Below are 13,638 nucleotides of genomic sequence, written 5' to 3' on the forward strand. Positions count from 1 at the left end.
TCGTGACCATATTTCAATGAAAAACCACACACTAAAAACGTGTCACGGGGAAGGCTGCATCATCAAACCAGACTTCATGGCCTAATAAGTACCTTCTAAACTGCATTTACCATAAGAAAACATATTCTTACCATTACTTAAAACTACAGGAACTAACATAAGTCATTAGAAAAAGCAGAATTGAAGACTGCCCACTTCAGCTGCTGTCCAGGAGAGCATTCATAATTATGTAGCAACACATTAAAACAGCTATTACTTGTAGTACAACACTCAGTGCCTGCCTCATGAGCAAGGCAATTACTCTCTTGTTTACTAGGTAATGAGAAGCTGAAGTGGATGAACAATTAAATTAGCAGTACTGAAAACAAAGGTTTAACTATCTTAAAGAGGAAAGTGTGCTTTAAAGAGGTAGTTCAGACTTAACAAAAGCCCTGGAACTAACTAGTGCACTGCTTGAATTTCAATTGCCACATTCTGAATAACGTGAAATCCTGATATGGAGATCTGTAATTAGAATTAAAGGTGAATTTTAGCCTTTCACAAATCACAGGTGAAAAGGTGCATCCCAACATAAGGAAAGCAGCCATCCTCTATTCATGGTAACTGACACCAGCGACTGCAGGTCCCAGAAAGGAAAAAGGCTCACTCAGACCCTGATTACTTGAGTCAGTGCAACCAGTTAGGACAATTTACACTTAAAACAATACTTTGCTCACCCTACCTTTAGCCTTAAGTATTGACATCAACCAAAATACACAATCCCAGTCAAAAATAGCACATCCTTACCGCTAGGCAGTACACAATAAACCTATTGTAAGCTCCATTTTAAGACTGACGTGTATAACTTTGTATGCCGTTTCAGGCAGCAGCACCAGTGAAAGACTTGATACATTTGACATCCAGAAAAAAGCTTATATATGCAAAGAAATCACTCCAGAAAGACAGATGAGTGTCAGAAGAAACTATCTGCTTTCCTTTTCAGCACTTAGAAGTAAACTTAATTTTTGATCAAGAAGTAGACATGATATTTCTTCAGCACATCTTTCCACAAATAACAAAACCCCAGTATGAAGGTTTCCCATTAGAAAGACCAGCCATTAAACTTTAAGCTTGGAGGGTGGAGAACAGTTTAAATCTCTTTGCCAAAGTCAGTCTTTACCACAGCTTATCCCACAGAGTCTCTCTCCTGGAGCTCATTAAACTCTCCCTCCGGTGGGTGGCTGCTGAGAGGAAGTTCCAGTGGACTGAGCAATGACACCATCATCCTCCTGGCAAGGGGAGGTGGCAGAAGAGCAACCCAGGAACAGCACAAGCCAGAAAATTAGATTCAGGGCAGACTATGTTATCCTAAACAGCCAGGTTCCAAACATGCAGAACAATCAGCAAATATAAACACGGTACTTGAAACTGAGTAAGAACACAGCCACATGGTTTCAGACAAATCTCCAAACAAGCAGTTTGTTATAATATATTGCCTCCTGTCTTGTATTCCCTTCTCTCCACTATCCTTACAGTAAGCATTGCGTGCAGTTTAAAATTTGCATTTTGTTTATACATAACCTCCAATTCTTTCCATAAAGATTTAATTTCTATATACTTAGTAAAGATTAATTTAGCCCATATGTCTTGACTGACTGAGCTCATATACTATCTGATTCAGTCACACATCAAAGCAAAGCAGTTCCAAATTGGCCTAGGAAAAAAAAAAAAATCACAAAGCTCTGATTAGTTCCAAATGGAGCACTTTGTTAGCGAGCTGAGTGGTGTTATAAGCAGTGAATCTGACTGCTTAAAGCTTTCATTCCAAATTTTAAATAATTTTTTCCACTGACTTAAACATACCAATACTGCAAAGGTTTGGATTTGTTTAGCAAAAGTAAAATAATGAAATATGTTTTGCAAATCAAAGTTTTATTTCCAAAATAGTAACAGCTTTTTTTTTATTTTTTATTTAATTTGAGGCCAAGGAAAACACAGAAGAACAATAACCCATCAGCTATGAACTGCAGGAGATACTGCCCTGGCAGGGTTGGGAGAAACGCTGGCAAAAGCTTAACAGTGGATGCCTAGGAAGGACTTATCCAAATTCAGCTGCAGAAATTCAGTGTCAGGTAGATTCTGGGAGGAATGCTCCCCACAGCTGAACACCACTGCAATCCCTAGCTTGGGCTCAGCACAAACAACCAGATTCCAAATAAAGAACAAGGCATTCCAGTGAGATAAAGCTTCTGAGAAGCGGTGAGCAAATTACTACAGATCCTAAAAGGTCTGAAGCATTTCTGAAGAAAGCCAAGATGCCATTAAAGAATAAGCATCTGCTGTTCAGGAACTATTAAAGGCTTGTTTTCTGAAGCAGTAACAGTCCACAGTAAAGGTGGATAAACTGGCATCACAGAAACCAGAAATGTTCAGGCTATGTATCATCATAAACCACAGGAGTGACATTTTATAAATGCAGAAAAATTCACGAATCATTCAAAGTCTCAGAGGGCACAGCATCAGACATTTGAAAAGAAGAGTTTGGATTTTTCAACTTAAATTATTTGAGAACATCAACAGAAACAGTCCATGAAGACTAATCAAATAATACAGCAACCCCAGAGAGTTAAAGCAATAGAAATACTTTTCACTATACCTAACCTTACCCTTAGCACAGCATTTGGTAGACGGCCAGGGAGAAGGAAAGGCCTCAGTTATGCCTATCTATAGTTTCATTAGATTATTCATAAACTGTTTTAACATCAGAGTGGCCTGTTGGCTTATTCAATGACTCTAGAAGATGCACCACTCAAATGGGTGCAGAAGAAATTTTTAAACTATTTTTACTCAACTCTAATGTTGTGTCTACTCCCTCCACAGCAGAGCATCTGGCTCACAGATGAGCTTCTGATTTTCCAGATTAAAACCTAGCTTGTCTCTTGAATTTCAAATTCAAGCAGTAGCCATAACTGAAAATAACAAAGAAAATTCACCATTACCTAATGACTGCGGTTCAGCCTGAACTATTCTGTGCCTCACTTTCCATAGTAATAAAGACAGTATCAAAACTGGTTTCTGCTACTGAAAAGTGCATCCTTCCCAACATGTGCTAGACAGAAGGATCACAGAAGGTCACCCTGAAGCCCTCCACCCCCAGGACCTAACCAGGAAGAGAAACAATCACTTTCACTCGGGGATTGAGGACAAACATGTCAAGGCATCACAAGTCATTGCTAGAATTTTAGCTATTATCACATTTTCCCCTTTTCACCTGCCAGCAAACAATAAAAATTTTTTTTCAGCGGAGTGCAGTGATTTTCTTCTCAGCATCAGAGATGTACCGACAGGCCTAGGTCTTCTTGGGACAGCAAAAAAAGTTCTAGAAAGCTCTTCAAAACCCTTGATCCACCAAAAAACACACAGGAAAATAAATCTGCACGACAAAATCACCTGGAGCAGTTACTTCAACAAGCAGTGTTTCTTTCAGCAACTGCTACCTGAAGTGGCTCTGCCACTCTCCAAGACAGTGGAAGTCAATATAGAAAATGGTAAATGTGTGAAGCCAGATTTAGCTTTGCTCCCCAGGGACAACGCCTAACATTTAATACAGCAAAGTCTTTCACAAAAATAACAGGACTGATAGAAATCAAACTTAACATTAAGAATTTTACCCAAACAGCAATTATATGTTCCTTTTAAAAATAACCAAACAGAACACAGAAAATACATGGTTTAATAGTAAAGTATTTGCTGACTTGGTTTGAAGTGAAGCCAATATTAAAAATCAACATAGCTCACTACCTAAAGTGCAACATGACCTATAATTTAAGGGAACAATGATACGGGATCTGAGGGAATAAAATACTGATTTCTATACCTAGTTAGGTATGAAATTTAGGTTACGTATTACACAGGAAACATAAACAAAATATAAAAGCAATGAGTCAATTAAGTAAGATACTGGGGCCATAGCTAAAAGCCACACGAACACGTTCTCCCATCGATGACACAGGAAAACTTTTTCACATAATGTTCAGTTTTCAGAAGTGGCCAGTGATACACTGGCAAAGTCCCACAGATAAATGCTTCTGCCAATACTTGCTTGGGAAGTCTCCACTAAAGAAGGTTTTTCATAGTTCTAAACCGACCTCCACGCTTGAGGCTGATGCAGATAACATGTAAAAGTGCACTCAGAAATTAGAGTACTGAAGTCAGAGGGGGGAGAAAGCCAGTCAACTCCATTCGCTCCTGCCAGTTTCCTATTAGCGAGTATTAACAGCAGCTTATTTTGAGGTTAACACCAAGGTCTTTAACACGGTGCAATCCTGCTTGCAAAAATGCTCCTCCAGAAGCTGGATGGCAAGGATAGAGCCCGTGCATGCTCAGGCAGTTCAGCTGCTATTTCCCAATGCAGGTACGTAACTCAGGTTCCCAAATAATTTGAAAAAATAGCAAATACAATTGTCCATTAGGCAAAGTCTGAGCCAGAAACAAGAGCACCCAATGCGAGGAGCCGAAACTCAAAATCCACTGACTATAAAACCAGGAGGAGCAAGACTGAGCAAACATCATCCTCTTAATAGCAACAAGCCATTAGTCTGCCCAGCTGCTTGTGAAACCATAGCCTCAGGCACCACTTCTGCATTTACTTATGTATGCAAATACCTGACTGCTCTCCCACTACAAGAACAAAATTAAAAGCTACTCCTTTTGAAGATTTGAACTCTTCCACGAGGATGTTTAAGGAGCACTCACAAACACACTCCAACTCTTCACATACCTAGTGAAGTCCTCAACACTTAAATTTACATGTGTTTAGTTGCTTTGTTGGACTGGGACTTGAATACAACTGGAAGAGCTTGGTTTGTGCTAGAAATTCATGTAGTTCCAAGAGCCAGGGTCTGCCAAAAAAGACGTAAGGACCAGGTGCTATCAAGTCAGATGTTTCCACGTTTCTCAATAGCTACAGAAGGTCCCACACCTACTCTTATAAGAAGTCAGTAAAAAGGAATCCGTCTTTGAACACAAAGGGTGAACAGGCAATTCACAGTGAAATGGGATAATAGATCAGATGCTTTTGTTCTGCGAGACCATTACTGGAATGAAATGAGGCATGTGGCACTTAAATGCTACGGGACAATCACACACCTACTACAAGGCTCTATTATAAATTCAGCAGAGCAGATGGACCAAAAAAAAGTCTGGGTCATATTTTATAGACTAGGTCATTTCCACTAAAAATCCTTTGTTTAAAGAATCGTGAATACTTTGTGAATGCCAGGAACATAAATCTACCAAAGAGTAACTGGACTTTAATTACACTGTGCTGTGCATTTGTCATCGCAGACAGTCAGAAGTAGCATTTGAAAACACCTGGCAAGTCTAGTTTGTGCAGAGATGTGTACTCACCCCACAAGGCAAACGAGTGAAGCCACGCTCTGCAAAGAAGTTTTAGAATTATTTAATATGAGCTAATGCAATGTTTTCTGCCACCACTACAGTCTCCAACAGATAACTACATGAGCTTGCCAAACAGCCAGAATATGTGGGATTTCCCGCTGAAACGACACACTGAGTTAAAGTTTGAACTCTAAAGGGAAAAACTCTCTGTAAAAGGCAACAGAAAAAAAAACAAGAAAAAAAAGCAAGAAAACAACACCCTGTTTCATCTATCTCATCTTCCACAATTTGCTATAGCTTATTGGACAGCCAGCAAGTCCAATCAGTTCACTCACACTGCGCTAATTCAAGACACTTTCATTCTAGACTTCTGGTGCATCAGGTATATTTCAAAAGAGATGACAAGAAAGATATTGTATTTTTCCTCCAAAACAAAACAAAAACCAAATCTGAATTCTCCAAACCAATCACTTAAAACATCTCAAAATCAAACCAGATAACTGTTTATAATCAGAGCTTGAAAGTGACACTACTGCTCTATGTCCCAACACTGATGTGCAAGTACGTCCTTGTTTCTTCACCCGAATGCTACCAAAAGCTAAAAGCACAGCTGCCAGAAGGGAAGATTATCTTAAACTTCCCAAGAGAATTCAAAGTATAGCATGGTCCTCTCTGCTATACAAGCCTTCAGCCCTTAATGACATATTAACACTAATACTATGTTGACTTTAGAGCTACCATATTTACGTTGCCAGCATATGGGTGGGAAATTGACCCCACGGGGCCAGTACATACAGTTGGGAGGTAAAAGATAAAGAAGCATTTCTAAAATCTGCTAGAGGATAATCCAAGCAACGATACCATAAGCCTTTCCCTGGTAGAATGGTTCATTGCCACTCTGATCTCTTCTGCAACAACTCACCGACTAACAAGTTTGGCAGAAGTAATCTGACAAATCACAAACTTGCAGATTTTAATCTCCCCCTTCTTCCTCTCCTCAACATCTACTTAAGTAATAGCTTGAGTGTAATACAATTGCTTATGGTAGAAAAAGTGAGACATTGGAGAAGAATTTATAATATGCATGAAAAATGCTCACTTTCACTATTTATCATGATGACTTGGCAAGCCTTTAATTAAAATAAAGATTTTGCCCCTTAAGTAATTGATCTTATTGTTTCTGGATCATTTCAGCTATTTACAAAAATCCTGAAATCCTATATTGGCCAGAACACCTGTTAAAAAGTTTATCCTTTCCAATGCTTATTATTGGACACTCGTACCAATGAGACCAAAGGAAAAATTCCATTTTAGCACAAGGCAAGAGTGAGGGATTTAAATATTTGCTCACTACAAAACCCATGCAAAGAAATACACACCTGAACCGTATCAACATCTCTTTGCTAGACTTAATACTCATTTCCAACCTAAATAGGGAACAACTTCAATTCAACTTGCTCCAATTCTTTTGCCAAAGAGTAAAATCAAATTCTAGTTTAAGCGTGGCAACGGTCCCCATTCCAACAGACAAACTAGATCTAGCATTTCTATAATAAGATTCTGTGGATTCACAGAAACTCTTATCTGCAGTCTCAAGAATAACATTTATTTTTTTTTTCCTAAGAAAAAAAGGGCTCAACAGCAAGTAGTAAAACAGACACTGCAGTATTTGAATGTAAGTGATGACTGTACATGTCCCTTTACCACAGCACACTTCAAAGTCTCACAGGTAGTGCAGCACTGAAGTCCACAGGAGAATCAGAGCTCTGCCCTGCTAGAAAAGAGGCCATGCTGTATCAAATAACCAGCTAAAAGATGACAGGATCTCAGTTTTAGCAATTCAAACATTTACAAAAAAACCCCACGCTAAACCAAATGGCTGAATACTTCCAAAACAAGGATGCTGTTCAGTACCTTTGAAGTTAGACACTGGAATGCTTGTTAGGTGTGGTTAACTACCCCGGCTCTGTTTTCCCAAGGAGGATCTGCATACAGCTTGTACACTGATTCAATTAAAACAGTTTGAAGTCTGGTACAGTTCAAAATGTTCAACACTTTACATCACACGTTTGTGTTTTGTTTTTTTTAATTCCAGAATAACACCCATGTATTTTTCTTCCAGAAGAGATGAGGCCACTTCAATGTTGCTTCACTGACAACTAACAGTTACAAGGTAATTAGTAGGAAAAAAAAAGAGTAAATTAAAAAAAGTGAAGTGGAACGCACTCTTAAAACAAAATCTTCATTCAGCCTGCGTTAAAAAAAAAGGGAAAACAGTTCACGGAAAAAACAACATCATTATTAGCTCAACACAAATTTTTTGGCTGCTCTGCCTCTGATGTTTGGATGTAGAGTCCATTTCCCGAGTGAACTAATTTAGGTTCTTAAATTCAAGTTCATCACGTAACATACAACTGGGCAAAGTGAATTTGGTGGTAATTAATACTGTAACTACATGAGACTGTTGTCTTCCAAGGATCCCTTTACATGTTGAGCTCATTTCTGAAAATACTGCAGGTTTGAGACTGAATCATTTTATCAGAGTCACAAAAACTTTCATAGAAGAATATCAGTAAGAAACAAGCCAGAACTGGAAGCCTCCCATTTCTTAACTGGAACATCAAAAGGCATGTGTAATATGTGTTGCCTCAAGTACCCTGAACACCAAAAGGACATGCAAGGATTGGCACATGAGCTACAGGACTTGCCCCAACACCTCCTGAGGTTAGTTTTGTGTGGTTTTGAAAATGAGATCATTCCTGAGATAGCAACTACTGCTATCAGCAAGTAAACACTCCTAATCCTAGCTAGCAACTGCTATTAACATGGTAATCTACTACAGCTACAAAATACCTTCAGTGGGTTAGGAGGCTAAAAGTTAGGGTTTTCATGATTTATTCTATCCCTACGAAGCTAGCATAAAAGCATCTGGCACAGATCACTTAATAGCTAGATTGCTTAACTCTGTGAGGACTTAATGACTTGGTTTCTGCCCAACAAATAATATCTTTTCCAACTCATCATTCCACAGATGAAATAAAAAACTCTGAAGATGGTGTCTGTAACTTCAATCACCCGTAGCAAACAGAACAGAAAGGCAACGGTATTTGAAATGGACCCCCCAGAGCATCAGCTCTACACAGCTCCCAATAAACAGTCCTTAGTTATTTCTAAGTTTTAGATGAGCCTAGGGGATTAGTGCGGGTGAAAAATAGCATCTTATGCTAGAAACTTGAAATAGCCATTGGTGCAGTATTTGGAAGCTGACTAGGCAAGAGCCATTTTCCCATTCACAAGGTATCAACCCGAAAGAGCCACATAGCTACAGTGTCACTGACTCTTATTTCCTTTCAGCTGCAAACAAACTATAGTCAGACCTACTATTTACGACCCCGGTTCTGCAGCTGAAGCCACCACCAGATCATTGCACTGCCTGCACTGAGGAGCTCTTCTCCGCCAGGCACTTCGCAGCCAAAGCATTACCTTATTTCCTTGTTTTTACAGAAAGATCTCAATGAGTAGATGAAACAGCTCCAAGAAATACAAAGGTGACAGACTCATGAATAACTTCTCTAGCTCTGGAAGTTATGTCCTCAGCATTACTAACGCAAGCAGACTTCTAGAGAGAAAAAGATAGGCCATGCATCATATTATTACGGTTAGATAAGTGCCAGTATCTGAGTAGGTCCTGGTATGTCACTATCTACAGGACATGAGCCTAAGGGGTTCTGTAAAGACAGCATCACTGCAGCCTCAAAGCAAGCAAGAATGACTAAAAACATTACATTTTTTACCTCTAGCAGAAAAGAGATGTTCATTGTCACAAGTCGCTCACAACAGAAGGCTGAATGGGTGGTTCAGGATGTTGGGAGCCAGCTTTGAGACATTTCTCCCTTCTCTGTGGGTCACAAATTCAGCAGTGGCAATTTGCTTATCAAAGCACCTGGATGGTACTTGCACAGCAGAAGACATTTGGCTACTGGCTTTCCTGTGTCCTGATGCTTCCACCTCCCTCTCTACGAAAAGAGCCGCAGTTTGCAGCTCTAAACACTGTGCATCAGCACAGAAATGAGCCTTCAGATCCTAGGCTCTAAGTGCTGGCCAGAAAACCATTCTATCTCCTTTGTGGGAAAGGCATAAAAGTCAGCTGAATAGGCATCTTAAGGTGCAAAACCAGCCTGAAAATTCAGTTACATCATTTCCAGTTCAAAATAAACCCACTATGGTTAATCCCAGGAACAAAAGTTTTTAGACAGACCTGATTTGTTACATGTGCCTGGGCTTCATCTGAAGACCATTTGCACTGTTCCCATTTTTAAAAACTATACCTTAGATTTTATGCCTATGAGCAAAAAGTTTGAAGAACCCAGAACTCAAGTCCTTCAAGTTTTGGCACCACTCAAACGCAGAAGAAAATACAGGAGAAGTCAACAGGCAGAAATTATCATCTTGACAGAGACTAAAGCAATAGTCTGTTGTAGAAAGGGCAGTGTTCTCCCTTCTTAGGGCAAGGAAACTTAATGTTCATTTTGTACAATCAAGTAGAAACCACGAATCTAATAATTGCTGACCTACTTCAAGCCAGCCACAGCCACCTCTTCCTGTGAAGTTAAGGTTCATGCAATCCAAGAATAATCTCGAAAAGCACAAATTAAAGCAAAAACATATTGGCAGCTGTTTTGAGCCTCCTTGCAGTCAGCAATTCCATCAGACAGTAAAAGACAATAGCAAAAAGCAGTGGTTTGCATTACTAATCAACTTTAAATCTGTCCACCTACACCAAAGCAACTTTAAGATTCATTGACTGTTTACAGCAATTTTGTATCAACTGTTCAGTCTCTTCAGTATTGTACACAAGATATTTTTGAGCAATTTCGCCCTAAGATGTGAAAGAGACAGGAGATGGAAAGAGGATTGCAAGCTCCAGTCCTCTGGAAAAAAGCTGTAGCTAATATCAAGTTGGGTCATATTTTAATATGAGTGACTGAACAGAAGGAGCACATTTTTGTTTGTTTCTGCAAAGGGAGAGAAGAGCTCAGTTCAACTTTTTTGTTGCATCTCCCTGAATAAACAAATTAAATGTAAATCAGCAGGAATTGTAACAGACCTCTAGTTATACAGTCATACCAGTGTTTAGTGCCTATTTCCACACTAGGCACAAGGGAAAGGCTGAAGGGTAACTAGCCCTGTGCACAAAGAGCTCCCTATTTGCATGCCATTAGGCAGCCACTCCATTCCAGCTTCCTAAAGTTTCTCAGGACCTCGAGTGGCGACCACTTCTCCATCTCGTTTTCTAAGGACGAGCTTGAAGAGGTTTGTGCTTGAGCATTTTAGGAGCAGCATTCATACAACCGAGCACACAGCGCTGACTTCCAGTACCAGCTCGGTGTAGGCTCAAGCTGTAGTAAAGCAACAAGAGAGTGATGAGAAAGTGCTGGCTCCGGGGAAGAAATTCTCCTCCAATTCTGAAGAGGCCGAAGCGTGCGGGACTCTTGGCAGGCAGCAGCCCAGCCTAGCTCACTTTCTCTTGACATCTGGATTAGGGTTTTTTTGGTTTTGTTTTTTTTTCCCCCCTAGGTGATGTTACAACGCAAATATTGTCACAACATAACTTGGTAACATCACAAGATCTAAGCCCAGAGTGTTGGAATTTATTTTGTGCATATTTAAACGGGGCTGAATGGAGAAAGACATTGTTTTTTTCCACTTGCTTCATCCAACTCCTGTTTTAAGCCAACTGCTTACTCTAAAAGTAGCAAAATTACCCATCTATCAACACTGACAAAAATTTAACAAACTTAAAAGAGGAAATCTGCGTCTGTTCAAACAAAATACATATTCCACAGGCTGTGAATGCAAAGTCACCTTTCCCCCGCCTCAATTCTGTACTTAGCAACCAGTATTCTTCAACACCAATTTCTCTAAAAAAAAAAAAAAAAAAAAAAAAGTATTTTTGAAGAGACAACCCTTCGATGAGTTCAAAAGGAAAAAAAAAACGACCCAATAATCCAATGACTGTCCTGTATACCTTATTGCTGGCACAAAAAAATGGTAGGATGGATTCTCCGTCCATCTTAGATTGACATAAATAGTGCTGGAGTTTTTCAGCTACATAAATCCTGCTCTGTTTGCGAAGCTTTGAAAGCACACTCTGAAAAATGTTCCTGCCTGCATAATTTTTGTCTTTTTTTTTTTTTTGCTCATCTTATTTTGGGAAAACTTGTATGTGGATTTACAGTCTTTCCTTTCAAACCTATCGTCTGTGCATCTTTTGAGTAAGGGAAGTTTCAAGTAGTGAAGTATCTGAAAGGAAGCTTTTTCTGGTTTTAATTATACGCTTCTACATTCTGTATGAAATATTCTTCCCATCTATATTTTATTCACATAGTGGTTTAAACTGAATAAAGAGACATTCCCATACCCTGTTTTTTCTCCTTAAAACACAATGTCAGGAACAAGCACTGCTTAAAGACACAGGAAAGGAAGATTAAAAGAAGTATGAAGTTTAATAACACTCATCTAAATTTTATAATTAAAGCAGCAATATTCAAAGAAACTCAAAATCGGAAGGAAATTTGTATTCAGGAGAAGACCAAGCATACATTTTTGTCTCAATCTGAAATTCAATGCTCAACTTAATGGAATTTCTAGTGAGCCCTCAGAAACAGCTTTATTTAGGATATTATTCCAACACGGGGATTTTCACAGCCTTCAGGCATACACCATCTCTCCCAATAGAAGGGTAACATCATTATTTGCTGACTGAGTCTGTACATCCTCCAAAGCTGCAGCCTGTTAACTGAGCTCATGCACCCACTTAGCTGGTACTTCGTTTGAACTTTCAAGCAGGTTAAGTTCAGTCAAGAAGACAGTTTGACTCCCTAATTTGTAGCAGGCTAAGAGCACTTAAGCAGTCAGTAACATATCTAATTACTAACAGCACCTCTTAAAATGTTACTGTCTAGCTTAATTGCTAGCAGTTGAATAAACGAACAGCAAGTTAATGACAGTGAACCACTGACACCAGGATCAATACCTGAGAGATTCTGGGAGGCAGGCAACCACAACATTTATTTAAGTTTACTATCAGAAACTCAAAATGTTTGCCATCGCGCTCATCTAAACAAAACCCAAACTCCCCAAGATGCCTTTGCCACTGGACAGCTACTCCCAAAGCTGATCTTCGTTTCCAACTTCTTCCAGGGAAACTTAAACAGGTGCTTGTTCTCAAATCTAGAGATATTACACATTTGCTTCCCCTATTAAATCAGTGCTCTTCCATGCAACTGGCAGGACTGTCCCCTCAGCAGAGGTACTGCCAGAAGCAATCAGATAAGGTTTATAGTGCTGCCTGCTGATCAGCTTGCGAACCCCTTCTCATTTAAATGCCACGAGCCCATAAAAATTCCATGCATCCCCTCTTTGCCCATCCCCACCATCATCCAAGCAAGCAATCTCTGCCAGTCTCCTAGGCTGCAATTTATCACTAGAATGCCTGGTTTAAAATGAGAGCTGAAGACACAACCCAGTGCCCTGCGGCAGTGCCATTTACAGTGTGAAGAAGCAGGGTACCCACCTTATGGCAGCCAGGATAGGTTGCCATGGTGTTGAGGGTAGAGGTGCTGGGATTCTTGCTGGTGCTGGCCATGATGTTCTGGATCTGGGTGAGCTCTTGCCTCAGCACCTGTTTCTGGTGGAAGCTGAAAGCAGGGTGGTTGGATGCCATGGTGAAGAGCAACAGGAACTCATCCCCCGTGCGGCCCTCGTTGAGTTGTAGCCCATAGTTGTTGATGACGGAATCGATATGGGTGAGGGTACGGAAGAGGACCCCGGCCGCCTCTCGGTGGGCAGACCCAAGCAAGGCGAGAGAGACCAAAAGTTTGCTGCGTACCACCTCGTCCGTCAGGTTGGTGAGGCTCCCCAGGTCGGCGGGGTTGTTGGCCTTGATTTCGGAGTCGCGCAGGGAGTGATAGTCCTTGCGGGCCAGGTCCTCCAGGCAGGCGCCCAGGAAGCGCAGCTCCAGCGGGATGCAGAGGTCCAGGAGGCCGCAGAGGAACTCCACACGCTGCGGGGAGGGCAGCTCGGAGAACCAGCGGTACACGCCGTCCCGCTGCAGCCGCGGGCACCGCTTCTCCACCATGGTGCTTCGCCTACCCCCGGCCCGGAGGGAGCACGCCCTGCTGGGGGCAGCGCCGGCGAGGCCGGGCGGCAGCGCCCCGAGGGGGGCCCGCAAGGCCGGCGCCCCGACACCCCCCGAGC

At 40.9% G+C, this 13,638-nt stretch overlaps 1 protein-coding gene across 1 annotated transcript in view; it reads right to left on the reverse strand.

Moving 5' to 3' along the window:
• The window catches only part of ZCCHC14 (zinc finger, CCHC domain containing 14), a 55,297-nt gene extending 41,702 nt beyond the window's left edge, over positions 1–13,595 (reverse strand). Inside the window, 1 exon segment of the mRNA XM_014942494.1 lies at positions 12,956–13,595. Coding sequence (XP_014797980.1) covers positions 12,956–13,519 — 564 coding nt within the window. The 5' untranslated portion in view covers positions 13,520–13,595.
• Positions 13,596–13,638: the final 43 nt, after the last annotated feature.

Source organism: Calidris pugnax, unplaced genomic scaffold (genome assembly GCF_001431845.1).
Source record: "Calidris pugnax isolate Ruff unplaced genomic scaffold, ASM143184v1 scaffold28, whole genome shotgun sequence".
Lineage (NCBI taxonomy): Eukaryota > Metazoa > Chordata > Aves > Charadriiformes > Scolopacidae > Calidris > Calidris pugnax.